Genomic DNA, 19,337 nt, shown 5'->3' with positions numbered 1-19,337 from the left:
TGCTATGATAAAAATATACAACAAAAATGAAGGGAAACTTTAGGATTTTAACAAAATTACCGTGGACGATTGTACACTTTTACATGGTGAAGATTGTCAGCTTTAGCAGTAGTAAACAACTATACATGTATCATGGCAGGGAAGCTGCATATCCCTGAGACATTGCAATACGATGTTGCAGGTGGTCGTCAAGTTCCTCGCACGAAAAAAGTCTGTTTCATTTACCAATGTTTTTTTTTTAACAGCTCATTCACTTTAACAACCTGATGATTTCACTATTCCAAAGTTGAATGCAAGTTGTTGATTCAAATATGTTTATATATATAAACAAAAAACCCATAACAATTGTATGAGGAAACCCCAATTTATTTTTTTATGTGGGTGTGCTTGGAAAATAAATGATGGCAGTGAGCATGATTGCTGTATTTTTAGACTAAAATTACAGTCGTATGAAGCGTCTAAAAACCACACACTGGGGAGTCTACATCTTAATGAATGTACCCAGAAGGGGTCTGAAACTCAATTTACTTTGGACTAAAAAAACGGTTGGAGCCTTTTTCTGATGGCAAACAACTGGATAACTGTGGAATCTCCATAATGGAGTAACAATAGAAACGTGCTTTCTACGTTCTTTAGATGCACTCTGCCTAATGGAAAAATGTAAGAATTCGGTGAGTACACAGTGGTTATGTACATAAATGTTTATCAAACAACATACAGACATAGGCTTATCTAAATGCTGAATGTGTCGTGGTGAAGGTGTGCTCCAACAACACATAGAAGCAAATTATTACATCGGCGTCATTCATTCATCATTGGTCACATGAGCTTGCATAATAATGCGAATTATTCCCATTTAAATTTATGAGAAATAAAAACTAATCTGGAGATGCCAGGCGGTGGAGCTGGCACCAACAATTGCTCTGCAGTTCTCTATATTTTAAGATGTTCTCATCCAAACAGTGTTCATACATGTGGGAGGAAACTGGAGCATCCAGCAAAAAAAACCCGCACGGGAGGGGGCAACACTCTATCCCATACAAAAAAAAACAAATGATATCAGTCCACACTTTGTTATCCTGGGTTATTGTACTTTTATGCCTAAAACTGGATCTTATAAAATGTGACAGTGCTGGATTACAGGCATGCATAGCCTCCACAACCCTTACCTTGCATTGGAAATATCAATATGTATACACAATTATACTCATTGTACGTATGTTTCATTTCTTTCACAACGTACGTGGTCAACCGTGTTAATTGATAAATTATGATGAATACAATTATTATAAATGCATGTGACTTTCATTTTTGTTGCACTCAATTTATAATTGTAGCAAGTACTGCATGATTAATTGAATTAATAGTCAAGGTTTGTCTTTGTTTAGACTATCATATGTGCTTTCCCAATGAACCAAACACAAATACGGAATTAAGAATATATAACATGAATTAACCAAAACACAACATATGCTACAAATTTGGGTAACAGAGTGAATCAATTCTATATGTACCCTGAACATCCTCCCAGGCGTCGATTACAAATTCAACAGGTACAATCTAAATGTTACATGTATAATACCTGTCAAGATGGTAATACAAAGCACATCCTTTCAGTGTCAGAGAAGGCATAATAAAATGCCACACGTAGGCAGGGTTTAACAATGTGCCTTTAAAATTTTAATTCTGGAAAAATCCTACACAAATTCCCAGCAGCTGCTTGAATAACAATGACTTGACAGGAAACAAAATAGGCCAGCAAAAATATAATCCATATTACATTGCCATTCCGTGGGCTATTCAGACTCATTTTTGCACCATCAGACACATGCGGATTATATAGTATCCAATTTTTGTAGTAAACTGAATTTATTCCGTATGAATATACAACATTTTTGACGTTAAACCCTTTTTTTAAATGTTATCAGTCTTCCTCGCTCAAATATACCGCTGGCTGAAGAAAATAAATCACAGGGTTCTATTTATTGCTAAAAATTGTAGAAAATTACAGGTTAAACGGCTATATTTTTTACACGCAATTGTGCCCAAGATATCTTTGGAAATGTCTGCAGCTATTCCCTCACTGCACAATCTGCTTGCTCATGCTTCCCACTACACTTTGTCCTGGCCGCTATGCCCTCCGTCGAACCCTTGTGTTGAATGCAAATGTGCTCCACGGCTAAAACAAAGTTTCCCTCATCAGGACTTTTCAAGGTCTGGCAGTACCCTGGGACCAGCCAGCAGTGGCAGAGCTATGCATCAAAGCTCTTATTCTTCTTCTTCTTCTTCATACAAGAGCTTCAAAACTGTCTGCTTTCCTGTAAAACACTGCACTCTGCTTCAGAGTCAATGCACGGTTACAGGACTAAATTATATATATATATTCCACATTCAATGTGAAATAACTTCTGTGACAATTCTGAAGTTGATGCAAATGCTATCCAGTGTATACACTGTAATATATACGTAAACATGGTAGTCTCTCATTTTTTTAATTGAAAAGGGAGGTAAAATAATATGAATATTTCTTTCAAATTTTTAATAATTTGTGGCGTTTTGTTTTTGGTTGGCGAGCCTTAGAGGGGACTGCAGATTGCTAAGAGTTGCACCTAATTCGTATGTGGGTTGAGGTGTTCGGGGGAAATAACCTTCCTAGCAGGGATGCATACATAGGCATCAAATACAAGCGCGTCACAGCACATGAAACGGCCATAACAATGACCCCGTTTCTCACTGTCAGAGATGCTGGAGGCTGCAGTCTCAGGACCCCCATCCCAGGAACTGATGTACGTGAGCCTGGGGAGCATTGGTAGCCTTAAAGGGCACAAGTCACCAGAGCATCCAGAAATCAAGCGAGTAATTTACTGACAATAGCCTCAGGAATTCATAGGAATTCACTCGTTGCTTCTAATTAGCACCATATAGGGGGCAGCCACAGTTTGATCAATACTCGTGCTTGTTAGTCAAAATGTTGTCAACAGCGATGGGTCCATCATACGGCAAAGTGTCGGTGAATTTTTTGGAGATGAACCGTTGCCATACGAATTCCAACATATGTTTGTACCCTTAAGATGAATACAATGGAATTTCCAACTTATAAGAAGGTTTTGTTGCAGGTGGTGGTACAAAGGACTGCAGAAGTGCTCAACAAAAGGAAATACTCCCGCGGGTTTCCAAACACCAAAATAAAGCACAGATGTCACAAAGGAACGGCGATAGCAAAATCATAATCCTGCAGGGATTGCATTTCGAGATGGCACGAGGGGTTATCGTGCACAGCAGTGTCCATGAAACCCAGAGGTGGCACCTACCGAACTTATCCATCACCAAGATATTCCGGTGACATCTGTGTGTACTTACCACTTCTTGCGGCCTCTCGAGATTCAGACGGCTGCTGCTTTGAAGATTATAGTAAAATAAAGTACTAGGAATGTTCAATGCAATTCAATTACTTTTGCTTCATAATGCAAAGATAACTGTTGCAATTTATGATAATGTTCATTAACATTAAACAAATAGGTTTTGTGAAAATATCCCCAGCTTTTTCAATTCCATCCAAAATGTTCAATTACCATAGTCACTATATATTTCATTGATATGCATTTCATTATTTAATGAAAATGTACATGTAAAAAATGCCATTGTATAATCTTCCCTGCAGGAAGGACACACTCACCTTGTGTGTGCATTAAGGAATTCTTGTTTAATAACCTTTGTCAGTGGAATTTAAAATATGTTGTTTAACCCCTTCGATATATCTTTATAATAGAGGTTTTCCATTAAACGTGCAAGGTAATGTGTTACCCACAGTGCCTCATGTCATCCACATACAGAGGAACTGGGTTCACACAACTGCGGATTAAATAATTCAATGCTTGTCACACATGACAACTGTGGGTAATGGCAATGACTTAATGCTTTCAAATTTTATCGCCCCCTTTAATGTCATGCGTATTTTTACCCCCGCAGAAACTTTACACAACGCCTTCCACCGTGTGTGCCCAACGCGGTCACTTGCGCAAGAGCACGGTGCGCGCACTGGAGGCAGGCAGCGAGATACGTTCCAAACACAAATCAAAGCAGGCAAAGCTCAACGCGAGGCTCCCTGCAGCGCGAGAAATGACTTGCCTCTCTGTGAAGGACCATCTCCTTGGTGAACAGCATGGCCTCATTGCTGTAGGGCTCACTCTCCTGGGCTCCCCCTGGGCCGTTCCGAGCCATGCGTGGACACTCAATGCCTAAACAAAAAACAAGCGAGGCATTGTTGGCCAATATCGCAAGCAGCGAACTCTTTTGTTGTTGTTGTTGTAAAGACAGCCAGCAAGACAAAAAGCTCGGAAATAAACAGCACACGTATCACCCAACAGACACTCTGAAGTTGCCATGTGACAGCGAGATACACAAATAAAATTGGAAAGTTCATAATATATAAATAACCGATTATCTCTCAATCCTTTATGGATCAACATAAAAAAGCTTATTTTCTAAGAAGCAATTCATAGTTATGATTACAAATGTTGTAAAGTAATGAATTTAACTTATCAAATTTCACTGTTAATCTCTAAATATTTTGAGCTTAAAACACATAATATATTCATTTAAGCCAACAAGAATGACTAATATAACACTAAACCAATTAAGCATGTTAAAGTAGCATTCACAGCTGGAGACAGGAAAAATTGCTAAACTTGTAACTGATAAATTATGACATTTCAGAAATGAAAGCCTAAAAAAATTTTATTGTGAAATTTGATTGAGACTCACAGTTTTACCATTATCAAACTATAATGATGTCAGTACTTTATGTTCTAGAAAATAATTACAATGAATGGGACAGTTAACTATTTAATATGCAAACATTTTTTCTATTTAATTTGCAAAAATTCATATGCCGTTAAGTTAATTTACTTATTTGGTTACGAATTAGGCTATTCCATGACTTTTCTCTTAATCAAGGACTTTATGAAAAATTACCATCATCGTTCAATTCATATACTTGGCAGGATCGATCAAGCTTCAAGCCACATCCTTTGAAACAGCCTCACTGTTAGTCATATTCGAATTATCAGGGAATATAGTTCATGAATTAGGATAAATGTCCAACTGCAATATATTCTTTTTTTACAATATGAAACTTTAAATGTTATTTCTCCAATTAAGTTAAAGAATATTTAATTGTGCAAAGAATGTCATACAAACAATGGTAAAAATAGCACCAACATTTCTGAAAATAAACGAGAAATACGTTTTATAATTCTGGCTTCACTGCCAGATAATAACCATTCCATTAAAGAAGAAACTTGTCTTATTTAGCTATTTCCCTGAATGATATCCATGGATAATCCGTGAACCAACTGTGCTATGCAGAGGACAATTGTGCCATACACCTCAAGCTTCTAAAACATCCACTTCAATAAAAATTGATTGCTTGCAAGGCAATTTTTCGACAAATGAAATGATTACTGAAGGACTGTGAGCATCCATCCATTAAAATATAGTGAAATAGACTTCTCTTTGGGGCACACATCAGTGAAAACCTCCAATTCATCCATTCACGTCTCAGTGCCACCAATATCGGATGTAGCCATGATACATGTGGGACTTGCTTTGAAGTGCTTTGACACCACTCATTATTGTGCAAGAAAAAAGACCACGTAAAAAAACTATTTCTATGGAACATTAGTGATATCCCCAAGAATACATGTACGTTATTTACAGACGTGTTTAGCCCTCAAGGGAAGAATTTATTTACATATAAGCCAATGCAAGCCATCTTCAGACAAAAGTAATTGTCATGATAAAGGCAACAGAGGTCCCTTCGGAGTGGGCAGGTAGGAACTTGGTTGGACAACGCATTCGTGCACGACAAACAAATATGCACGACAGACAGACAAATAATCCCTGGTGTGCAGTGTGGAACCTGTTGTTCCTACCTGTAAAAAATGGTCTAACGTTGAAATGTGTGTCATTGGGTCATTAGCATTTACACCACATATAGTGCAAGACATTGGATTAAACATGTGGTAATAATGACTGAATATGGGACTTAATGAAAAATCTTGAAATGTACTATCCCATTGGTAAGCCCATTAACTGCAGAACTACCAAACAACGTGTTTAATTCACGAAAATATTATTACAGACTAACTTCTGATCTAAACACACATACCAATTAGTTTTGAGTCAGCGGTATATGAATGAAATAATGAATGCATAGTATTCATTGCAATTAAACACTGCAGGAACAATTTCAAAAACTAACAATATTGTTTTTTTTTACTAAAACAGCTAATGCTGCAGATACGATTTAAATAAGCAAAATGGCCTCAGCTTTCAGGTGCGATGTATAATTCTGTTCATGTTTGAGAGTCGTGTTCTTTCAATAGTACATTTAGGAATGTGCCGATTAAAATTGGGAAAGAGGTGATCCGTCTGCTTGTTTATCTTGTTACTTATATTCTCCACAATGACACTTATGATTATTTAACACGTAGGCTTTCACGACCAATATTATGATTATGTTATGTATCATATAGTTTAGTGCCGAACTAAGGCCCATATCATAAGAAACAAAGTCCTTGCCTATAAACATTGGACAGGTGACCAGGCACAGGTTTAAGTGAGCTTGACTGCTGATGAGATGCTGAATTTCGATTTAAAGCTTTCGTGACTGCAGGGATTCATCTTCTTGGTTCTTTCGGTAAAGTCACGTAGAAGGAAAGTAATAAAATAATAAAAATAAAACATAATAAAATAATTCTCACGACGTTTCGGCTACAACGCAAGTAGCCGTCTTCAAGTGAAGAATGAGACACTGGCAGTGTCTGATCCAAACCTTAAATTATGTCTTCTGGATCTGGCCATTGCTAATCATAGATTTCCATTAAATCATTGTTGGTTAAACTGGATACTGGCAGTCTCATTCTTCACCTGAAGACGGCTGCTTGCGTTGTAGCCGAAACGTCGTGAGAATTATTTTATTTTATTATGTTTTATTTTTATTATTTTATTACTTCCCTTCTACGTGACTTTACCGAAAGAACCAAGAAGAGATGCTGAATATCAAAACCGGTGCAGAGTTTTGCTCGTGTTAAACCAATGCTGTTGATAGAATGCACTCCCAGAAGCCAGTGTGGCCAATGGGATGCGATAATGTTCGTTCGTTTATTTTGCTACTTTTATTCTTCGAATTCTCAAATTATCTGGAAAGGCCCACATCAATCAAAAAAGTTACTGATATCTGGTTCAGAGTTCTATATGTATCTTCTTTTATGGCAAAAGCTTAATAAGCTTCAGGTATTAAAATTTTAATTTTATCAACATCAAATATACCGGGTATATAAACAATTCAATTTCAAAATACAGATGCCATATATTGAGCTTAAAACATATTCTTTTCTGCCTCCAGCACATAATATTCAACAATAAATATACCTTTTGATTTAAAGCTTTCGTGACTGCAGGGATTCATATTCTTGGTTCTTTTGGTAAAGTCACGTAGAAGGGAAATAATAAAATAAAAAAGATATAAAACAAGAACATTTTCTTGCTGTGGATTTCACACCTGATGATGATTGCTTGTGTTGCGGTCAAAACGTCATGAGAATTTTTTCTTGTTTTATAGTTTTATTATTTTATTATTTCCCTTCTATGTGACTTTACAGAAAGAACCAAGAACAATTAATATACCCCTATATAAAATGCAGTTGTGGCACTGTCTCCTCATCCATGCACATGTAAATACGTGGGACACTTCTGAATACTAACCTCAATTAAAAGCTTCACTGAAAGCCGGGGTCTATTGTAACTAACAAACCACATGACTTGTGAAATAAAATAATAATTCATAAATATTATACACGCTTTTTATTATGGAGTCAAAGAATAGTAAAGGATTTTAAACCAAAAAAAATTTGATCACTGTTCCCCCAAATGTGGACTTCATATGTATAAGACACACCATGGATTTAGATAAATGTCACAAACAGTACAACAGTGTGATAAGAAGAAAGCTGATACATATACACGTGTAAAAAAAAAACATGTGACAGTTACAAAAGGCAACAAGAAGAGGACATTAATGTGACAGATAGATAAAAACTGTTGATATTTTATGTCTTGTGCCAGAACAGCACAGATATACAACACAAGCAACACCCATCCAAGGGCCAAAAGCTGCTCATGTGAACAAGCCTCTTGACAGTTGACAAAAAAAAGTGTGAAGATAAAGAAATAAAGCAGGAAGCCTTCCTGTGTTGGAATAGTGCTTCGACTGACAATATTCAAAAACACAAAATTGTTCCCAAAGCACTTGAAGATGCCATAGCAACCAGAACAAAGCTACCATGTGTATGTACTAACAGGATACATTGAATGCAGCTCTGATGTTTGTGAAAGTTTCCAACGATGATGCTTGAAAGGAAACCTCAAAAAGGTACCACGTGTCTCCAAAAGATAATTCTGAATTCTAAACACTCTCGTGTCGCGACCAAAATATGGGTTCGGGGACAAAAAACAAGCGCCGCTGCGAGATTATATTTCCCCTCAGTGCTCATTGGAGCACGAATACATTTTAATTGGATATTAAAATAAAGCAACGACTAAGGAGTCAGTGGCGAATCGTCAGCACTGCCTGAGATAGCTCTTAATGACCAAACAACCAAAAACTCCAGGTCACTAAACCGCGGTTGGATCTGTGATAATTAGAGGGGCCACGATTCACCACCGTCCCCCCCCAACTCCTCCATGCTCTCCTTGGTGATTCAAGGGAATCAGTCGCAATTAGATTTGAACAAATGTATTCTATTTTCAACTTCGTGGTGAGTGTATACATGAATCACTGCAACCGTTTCAAAATGACAATTAGAAATTTTAAAGATAACATCATCCAAAACACACGATTCCATGCATGTAAAATGGAGATTTTTGTTTCAATTTATACTGGAGGAATCCGATGAGCTACAAAGCTATTTTTCACACATGTCCAGAAAGGGCAGATTATAACGATACAACAAACAACACAAAAACACAATAGTAGTGCAACATCTGCAACAATCGATGAATCAATGCATCGTTAAGAGCTCTAACAATGACATGCAATGTACAGTTATAGTTTTTAACAAAAATTTTGTCCTTTGTTTTTTTTACAGCTTGGATGACTGCATGAATTTCTGCCGAGTCAACGACTAGGCACAATGGCAAGTCTGTTTAAGAATCTTATTAATGGGAAAATATGGTTGCAGAGAAACCTTCCCTAAACCTGCTTTGCTTGAATGGTTGGCTTGCATTGACCAACCACTCTTCGCAATGATATTCGTCAACAATGTATATTCGTGCAATAAATGGTGCATCATTCTCAAAGTAAGCTTTATTACCCATTTGTTTCAAATAAAAGAATGATCGAAATATAATTCGATGATGACAATATTGTACGTCTAAGTGAACCATTTATATGAAAAAAACTGCTACACGAAAGTATCAAAATACTATAAACATGTTAGTCAAGAAGAGTGACATGCTTTCTCCAACATTATTCAGTGGCTAAATGAGAATATATTTCCAAACATTGGTTTGGAGAAACAAAGGCATACATATAAATAGAGCAAATACTTATGCAACTTAGATTTTTCTGACGACACGGGCTCAACATAAATGAGCAAAAACAAAACATTTACGTACAGTTTCATTAGAAACTGGTGGAAATGCCACAATGAGAAACTGGAGAAAAAAAAACACGGAAACATTGGCAAAAAATAAACAAAAGCTGAAAAGTGCACAAAGAACTTGAAATTACATAAAAGCACAGATCAGAGAACTTAAAAGATTTAGACACAATATTGACTGTTAAGAAAACTAAATGGGATTGGACCAGGCCCGTCACTCGAAAAGATAGTGGTGAATGGTCTAGAGAAATGTCAATGGCATCCAGAGGAGAATACACCTCAGTCACTAAAAACGAAACTTTCTATTTTACCAAGTAGGGCCTACTGAGTTACGTAGCTCTTTTTCAGAAGCGACCTGGCCACAAATGATAGCTCAGCGAAGTGGCTTATCACGTGGAAATGTATAGCAGCCAAATACTCTAAACGCATATTTCTAAATGTGAAGAGAAAAACCCAGAGGATATGGGGAGAAATCCACGGGGAGATGAACATGGAAACTCCAAATATAAAGACTTCAGGGTTGGGATCAAACCCATAACCTCCTGCATACCAGGCAAGGTAATTAACGTCTCGCCATCACGGCGCACCAATAAGGCCACCAAAGAGATGGAGCCATGAAATCAACTCATGTGCAGAGGTCCTAGATGGATTGTTACGACTTGCAAACTATGTAAATAGCCATGAGCTCAGGCGCTCTGTAAATATAAGATAAGACAAGACATTGCAGGAGCCCTGAGAAAGTGGCAGCTTGAGACCTTCATCCAGCTGTGAAATGATCATGGCTGAGGGTAATGAATTAGTAAAAATTTAATTGAATAATATACCAAATAAAAGAGCATGTTTCATTACAACAAATAAACGTGTTATATTTCATTGCTTGCTAACAGCAAGCAACCTAGTCCTTAGACAACAACCGTAGAAGCAATAGCCACCTATCTTTGATTTCCTGAAATTTCTTTCATGTACAATTAAAACTCGCATGGGCTTATGTTACCCATGCTTTCACTGTAATATGACCTCCTGCAATGCAAACATATTATTCACACATACGCACAAATTAAAGTTCACATCAGCAACCTCTATAAATCCAGTCAACCACAAATGTTCAGCTCTGCATGACATTTACAATTAAATACTATGGACAAATGAGTAACCGTTTTAAGTGAATTCAATATCTTCTTGGTTCTTTCGGTAAAGTCACGTACCGAAAGAACCAAGAAGATGAATCCCTGCAGTCACGAAAGCTTTAAATCGAAATTGAATTCAATATAATAAGGGGATTTCATGAAGTAAAAATTCAGTACCATACTGTCAACTAAAACGTACTTGCAAGGGTAACCACAAGGAGGAAACTGGACCACCCATTACAATCTGTAAGCAGGGGAAGGGGGCTTACCAGCCAACAGGAATGTGATGAGGCAGGTTTCTTTGGGCAGGAAAAGCTTGATGCGCGACCCGCTGAAGACGTGCTCCACGATAGCCTCGCTCCGGCCAGCTCGCTGAAGGAATGGCAGAAACTGCTTGGCTTTTTGAACGTCCTGTGATTGAGAAGACGAAAAACATGCGTTGATTTACTTACTTACGGCATTACGCATTTCACACACACACACACACATTTAATGCGGCGCTCGTGCGATGCGGAGAAAGAAAAACAGTCCATCCAAAATTTCAACCAAATTAACCACTTTCCGTGACCGTATATCGGCCGTGGTTTACCGACAGATGGATTAAGGCCTTTTCCACGTAGCTTGCCCACGGTTCTTACAATTTTACTTTCCATCTCACTTCTGCTCATGGGATGATCTCATTGCTCCATCTCTAAAAAGTTTCACTCCCTCAGATATGTTCCCTCCTTTTGCTAATACCATCACCAGTCTCATCCATCAGTCATCATCCCTCCTAGCTAGGTGCCGTACACAAGGGCACTTTTCTTAAGTCAATTCCCATTGGCATTGGTTTGAATACACTGCTTCCGAAATTCCTAGTGTGCAACTTAACATGCTTTTGTAAGTGTCGTTCTATTGTTGTGTTCCATGTTTTTACTTTACCAAAGCGAAATTTAACTCATTGCAAAAATAACCATGATTTATTATTACTATATATATATTTTTTTTATATATATGTACATATCGTAGATACCAAGCCTTTTTCCAAAATGGGTCAATGTGCATATTACATGACCAAGGGAACTTGACTTTTCTGTTAAGTGAAGATTAACCTCCTGGATTAGTGCTCACGTTTACAAAATATTAGCCGAGAGCTCAATGTGTTTTGTACACATTCAAGCCAGTATTGATAAGTTTCCAGACCACATCGAATACACTTACAGTGCTCCAGGGATATACCACAGAGCAAGGACAACACTGGAAAGCATTCAATACGTGATATGAAAAACACAAAGGGAAGCCACTGCACAAGGGAGGGGAAAAAAGAATTGCAGTTGGAACGTGAGAGCATTATTCCTCAATTCCGTTTCTCCTGCAGTACGTGCGTCTCCTGTCCCCCAACTCCTCTCAGCCTTTAACACCTCTCTCATCTGTTCCCCCATCCCCCACCTCTACCCATCACTTCCCACGACTACCCTTTTCTTTCTTCGACCATTCTTGATTGTTTCGCTGTAAAAATAGGCGATGCGTGGGTGTGCATAATATGTGTGTGTGTGTAATTTTTTTTGCATATTACGCGTGTGAATTTAGATTAATGTGAAATGTGCACCATTTTCCAGGATGTATTTAATTTCAGATTAAAACGGTGAAGGGGATGCGGCCCTGCAATTACTTGCTCGTTTCACCGCTGGCTTCCACTCGAAGGAGCTCCGATAGAGGGTATTTGGCTGCACAGATGTCTTAGCAGAGGTGGGAGAGTATTCACACTTTATCCCAACGGAAAGTACACGTAGCTTTCTCTGCAAATCTAATCAATATAGAAGGAAGAACATCTTGAAACTATGACAATTCCATACAACAGCACTATTTCCAGAAAGAAAAAAAAAAAACTATTGGCACGTTTTAGTTTTAATCGCCTCACCTGTGTGGATTACCCCTTTCTTTATTTTGGCCACTTTCCACCGTATTTTGCCAATCACAGCAACCACCAAAAAACAAACGGCTCCACCTCCCGCTAAGTTTGTCGCATAATGCAAGCGCCTATAAAATACTAGAACAAAATTCAATCGGGAAAGAAACACTTAAAACCATGAGATCTGGCAGTTAAATTAGCACATGCAATGCAGTACTGTAATTGAGCACTTGCTATGCACGGCCATACCAGCTGCTGTTACACATCTCACTGCAAGAGCAAGTGAGAGAGAGAGAGGAGAGAGAAGTGTGGGTAAGGAATGGAGAAAGAACAGAGCAAGCGAACGATAGGAGGGGGGGGGGGGTGTCAGCCATGAACATCAGCGGGGACATTGGCAGGTCCCGGATAGCCATCTGGTCGTGAATGTCTGCTGATTGGGAGTGCTAGCTAAAAACAACCAATGAAGCACACAGGACAAAACTAAGCGATGATAACCAAGTAAAAAAAATCCTGTAAATATTTTGGCTTGTTCAATTGTTTTACTAAAACGTCATCACAAGCTGTCACAATTACTAACCGAGTGATTGCTAATTGGTTTTGTACCCTTCTATCTGGCAACAAAACTGACACCTTTTTACAAGGAGTCATGTTTGCATAGACCGCAATACCTGCAGTCATAATGCAAACAACAAACATAACTCTGATAATGTGCACTGTCCTTGAAGTTGATTGGTCCACACCCGAGACGTTGCATTATGACTGCAGGTATTGTGGTCTATGCAAACATGACTCCTTGTAAAAAGGTGTCAGTTTTGTTGCCAGATAGAAGGGTAAAAAACCAATTATCATATTTTTACTGGCAAATGAGGTCCCCATGGTGCTAGTGATTGATGTTAATACAAAAAAGTATTTACAACTGTCAAAATATGCCAGTTTATTATAACCACTCACACTTGCCCACAAGGTATCGAGGACAGTTGGAACGGTTTCTAAATATATATTTTACACATGGTAGCTCAATTATCAATACAATTTACATCTACGTATTACAATGTGGACATTGTCTGTTGCCCCCCCCCCCCTCGCACCTCCAATTAGGACGGCTACAGACGGTGGGAGAAAAGTTCAATGTACCTAGACTGTTAAATTAAAATGTTATGCAAAGTGTGTTTGTACTGATGTGTACACAATGCCAGGTAACTCAAGCATCATTCTCTTGGCAAGGCAAATATGACATGGACACCACGAGAGAATAATGTTGAGGTGCAATACAGACGAACTTTCCAGAACTTAATAATTACATGAGTAAAAAAAAAATCCTCACTTGACATCGTAAAAAAAAGTCTAAACTGAGACCGCTTGCAATTGATGAAAAAGTCAAAAGTTTTGTTGAGGAATTGACACTTCTCTTTAAATAGCGGTCATGTAACCTGCAATGCGTGGTTAATCGCGGAAGCAGTCTTGACAGGGTAGTCTTGCGGTACTAAATAGGTCGTTTGTAATATCAGGTGCTCACTGGGTGACCTACCACCGATAATGTCTTTGTAAACCTTTTCTACCAGCCCCTATTAAAAATTCTGAGATAATAACCCAACGCTGACAGGCAATTGTGGTACAAAATCTGAGTCACCCAGTTCATGACTTCAGCCGGAAAGGATAAAAAAAAAATATCCCACAAATTGTACATAAATGATATCACACTTCTAATGTCACCCTATAGCTAAATGCAACACATCAATAGCAAATTTGTACAGAAGCATTTTTGAAATGGCCCGTTCCTTCTCTTAACAGCTTGATAGCGTAACCGTAAGTCGCAAATCAATAAAGAGTAAAGAAAATACTTTCGCCGCAAACATCAATTTCAGACAATTCCTGAGCAAAATAAACTAATAACACAGATGTTGTTACGTGTCACCGACTCTTCAAACACAAATGGAAGGAAGAGTTTTGAAAATAACTTGTTGTGAAGCTCGTGCAATGACTAGCTCAATACATAACCGACATAATAACACACAAGCCAGCTCTGTGTGTGCAAAACAAAAGTGCAGTTGTCAATAAGGAAGGGAGAGAGAATTGATTTGCCATTACTGCTGCACCCCCTGCCAAAAAAAAGGTTAAAGTGCTGATGGTCTGAACGTTATATAGCTACATGGCATGGTAGGAATGTAAGAAAAGGTCAGGGCCTAATGTTGGATAATCATTTCAAAAGCATTTCTCGAGCTAGTGGCAAAGAGATAATCAACCACCCGAACCGGCAAGGCAGCTTACGGCTTGTAATTGTTTAAAGCCGATCCCATTAGGCTACCTAAGCTGTATAAAGATCAATTGCTTTTTTTATTTGTCTTCTACTTTTTGCCAATATCGCCCCACATATTTATTGCCGAAGCTTACACAGAAGTCTGAATGGATGCCGAACCTGTTAATTTACGTGGAATTAGTTCAGTTCAATGTTTAAAAAGATACGCTAACACCTAAAACATACACGTGGTTTTATGAGCAAACATTTGCAACACAAGAAATGGGAGTTGACATAAAACATTAAGCAGTTTTCGGGCTAACAAATGGCATTAAACCAGGTTACTTATTCAGGCTCTTGAATCGAGCTGAAGTGAGTAGCATACGAGTTTATTAAGGCCTTGCCCTTTTCATGACAAATGCCTCCGTCTCTTGATAGGTGCCCTCAGCCCTTTAGACCTGACATATCGTCATAGCACGCATATGAACTTCCATTATGCTCAAACATTCACTCTGGCAACCGGGACAAAAAAAAAAGAGCATAAAAAATGTGCTAAAACGACAAAGAATGAGAATGAGTCCACACCCTTTGCAATTATTTCTAGAGCAATGATATATATGAAGTGGTTTAAAACTATCAAACAGGGCTCGGTCAAATCAAACATCCGTTTTGGGCCAGGGATGAGAATGGAAGATAAATGCGGCAACAAGAATGATTGCTTTGGGATTGTGGGTCGCTGCAAATTTAACACCAGTGCTGCTCAGGTCCGTACGGGAGAAAATGATCACAGCAACTTTGTTTGCTGAATGAAATTCTCCAACTTGGCAGTGTACTTGGGGATATATTCATCTTCATACAGCGGACATCTTGTACTTACACAGTCTAGAAAGCCCGATTGCTAATTTCCTATGAGCAATATCAATGTGAATGTGCACGATAAAAAAGTTAGGTGTCTGCAAAAAAAAAAAGAATCACTCGACAGTTTAATTTGAGCAAAAGTACACTGCAGAGAGTACTACCACCACAAAATTGGTTGACGTTTGGGGAGTACACATATTGTTATATTGCATAGAGGGAGAACTATAATTAATGTACATGGCCATTGGTGTTGTCATAGCGACATCAGTGAACCGAGGGAGATGTTGTTATTTCAATATTAACCTCCCTGTACGGACCAGACACAGCTGGGTATAGACATTGTCCTCCTCATTGGCATTACAACAGCTGGGGAGAAACTACCAACATACTAAGGTATGTTGAGAAACCCGCCAATTGTGTGCCCCCTGCACACAATACGCCACACATCTGACCCTCACATATCCGCCCTTGTCAATCAACTGCCCACCCATATTCTTAGGTTTTGTCTGACAGACTATTACAGGTTTACCATGTTTAGTGGTTGTCTCCCTGTCACAGGTTGAGTCACAAACCGTACCTCTCCATAACAAAGGCTCACCCTCTTAAGCCTCACCTTACCATATGAATATAAAGTGTGCTTTACTTAGCCCCCCCCGTCTCCAACCATTATATAAACGGAGTGGTAGCTCCTGCAATCTCTCATTTACTTGATACAGCTGTCGTGGCTGTGACGGTTCCACCTGAAGACGGAAGCTTGTGTTGCCTCCGAAACGTCGTGATTTTTATTTTATTTTACTTTTATTAATTTTAATGTTTTACCTACGTGACTTTACCGAAAAAACCTAAGAATATGAATCCTTGCAGTCACGAAAGTTTCAAATCTAGAATTAATGCCCACCCATACCCAGCTGCAATCTTTGTGCACGATGTAACTGTCACTTTACATAGTTGTTCACGAATATGATTTTTTCACAGGCACGCTGTGCTCGTACCTCAAACCGTATTTTTTACTTATTTTACAATATTTCAGCGAATGGGTCAAAGTGTACTACACATGTGTGTGACAGTTAAAAAGCAAATCACGGATCTTTGTTGGGGGGTCCACGGTCACCGAAGTAAAATCGGGTTGAGTCCATGCTTCTATGGCTGGTACAGCAACATACCTCTAAAGTATTGCTTTAAGTCACTGCTGATGTACAAGTCTCCAACATAGGAAGCTCTGGATTGCCACCTGGAGAGGGGTTTTTGGCCTACTCCTCCATTCTGGCCAATTATCTGGGAAGATACGCGAGTACCCACACTTTTCCCCCCACCGCATGCCGATAGACTTTGTGGCATTGTGTATCCATGGCTACTGCTGGGTGGGCAGAGGCATTTAACTAAACTTGCCCAACAGTTTCAAATGCGATGCCGAGGGGAGAAAAAAAAATCCGCATTAAAAAGTAAATTTTCACGTTGCCAATGACGAGATATTTCTTCTTACGTCTCGATTTAAAACTTATATATTTTTTCTTGAGCAGAGTAGAATAAACTGATTACAGAAATCGTTATCTTTGGCAGGCGACGACACATTTCTTTAATTGTAAAGAGGCAGGGGCGGTGGCAACCCAATGGTCAAATTCAATCGCAAAGCTGTACACTGCAGCAGTGCTAAGAAAACCGATGTGGCCGCTCCAGCAAAACCCCACGTGTGCCCATCCGGCCCTCACTCATCACATCCCACCCTCCGCTCTCCATTGGTCGAGACACAGTACGGCATGTGGCCGTCATCCCTCATCCCACCCCCCCGGGTCCTCTTAGCCCCCCCTCGGTCGTGCGCGAGCAGTTGGGCAAACGGCGTGCCGCTAACTTGAAGCCAGCTCAAACGTGTGACGTGGAATGAGTGAGGTTGAGAGGCACTGCAATATGGGTTAAAAACACCCCCCCCCCGCCGCCCCCGTCTCAACTCGAAAAAGTGTATAGAAATCCTGGAGCAACTCTTTTGTGTGTCAATTCACATAATGGCATTTTGGCAAATGTCACAGGACAGTATAGGTAAACAAATTATAAATACAAAGCGAAAACAAAATTGTCAAACGTCGTGCCTTATTTCCATTTTATGATTGATTTTTTTTCATTATTATTAATTGATGCAAATTTCTGTTAAATTGCTGATTTAGACAATTTTCGAAAATTCTGAATTTCAACAACGCTGTTAGCCACAAGTCATTAGATTCATAACATGCACCGTAGAGCACCTGCGCTTAGAACATGCCGCGTGGAGAGAGAGGCGTACAGAAATACTCTGTCAATCATCCCTCAACAAATAATAATACTACTTTCCTTCGACACGTTTCATCTGCTGCACACCGCAACTCCACAAAAGGCCTGCCAAAAATCTTCTTAATTAATATTTCGTAGCACGATACTTCTACATATATATAGTTTTCGCTTCCGTAACCTCTAATTCACAAACATCCTCGAAATGCAGTGCGCAAAAAACGTACATAAAAAATGCCTGCACGCCGGTTTCACCATATGGTCTAATGTAATGGATCCATCATTGCCATCAACATCATTATCTCCATCTAGCATGCATCCCAAGGCAAGTTAAGTGTTTCATGTGTAAACACATCAAGGAATTCCGGGATTTATTCCTTTTCTTCATTGTCTTCAAACTTTATTTCTGTGCTTTGGCTACTGAACGTGCTGAATATTAATATAAAAAGCATGCAAACATTTTATGGATTATAATTTGCAGCATATGCCACATCCACACCCATCTCCTCAATCCCCAAAGAAAGCAAATACCACAAAAATAATTTTACAAAAAATGTACAACTTTGGTCAGACCAGTGGTAGGCACACTTTACCGAGACAGTTAAGGAAAAAGACAACCGTTAAATACCAAACTAAGCTTTGGCGATCACTATAAAAGTTACCAAAGTGCACCGGCAAAACTAATATTGACTTTAAAGGCTTTAAAGACCCTTCAGCCTAGCCTAATTCATAGGAGCGAAAATATTCTGTGCTGGAGTTCAATATCAATAAAAAAATGATTTCCCTCGTGTAAACAGTCACTGAGGACTCCTTTGCAAAAAGGTAATGAGTGTATGAGACTGCCACATGAGCGTACAGATTTGCATTTATTGGGCTCTTAAATACTGTGGCTTCTCAAAGCACCTTACAAATCACAACCATGAAAATACTCCAACATTGCACTTACACGTAATGCACTCGCACACAATATACATACACACACACACACAGCACACGCAACATGCATTCATTCACATTGCACACTCATACACTCTCCCTCACGGACACGGTACACTCACTCACGATATGTAATAGCTAAATATAGATGACAAAGCTTGATTTCAAGACCTGCCGCACAAGCCCTGCTCATGGTGAGAAATATGTAAAGGTGGTATTTCCCCTGAAGCAAAATCATCCGTTGCAATGCATTACCCAGGAGCAAAGAGCATCCCCCTGGTGAATAAACTCACGGATAAAAGGAGACTTAATTTACCAGTTTATAATTTATGGCAATAGCTGAAGTAGCAAAACATTAAATACAGTCC

The 19,337-nt window shown here is 38.9% G+C and overlaps 1 protein-coding gene across 1 annotated transcript in view; it reads right to left on the bottom strand.

Annotated features, from left to right (window-relative positions):
• The window catches only part of SND1 (staphylococcal nuclease and tudor domain containing 1), a 217,751-nt gene that overhangs the window by 107,244 nt on the left and 91,170 nt on the right, over positions 1-19,337 (bottom strand). Inside the window, exons 15-16 of the mRNA XM_061564429.1 lie at positions 11,059-11,200; positions 4,129-4,238 (exon numbers count right to left, since the gene is read on the bottom strand). Coding sequence (XP_061420413.1) covers positions 4,129-4,238; positions 11,059-11,200 — 252 coding nt within the window. The remainder of the gene's footprint in view (positions 1-4,128; positions 4,239-11,058; positions 11,201-19,337) is intronic.

The sequence above is a fragment of the Lethenteron reissneri genome, chromosome 33 (assembly GCF_015708825.2).
Source record: "Lethenteron reissneri isolate LAM-NWPU_2019-01 chromosome 33, ASM1570882v1, whole genome shotgun sequence".
NCBI classification, from domain to species: domain Eukaryota; kingdom Metazoa; phylum Chordata; class Hyperoartia; order Petromyzontiformes; family Petromyzontidae; genus Lethenteron; species Lethenteron reissneri.
This window is presented reverse-complemented; position numbering and strand designations above follow the sequence as displayed.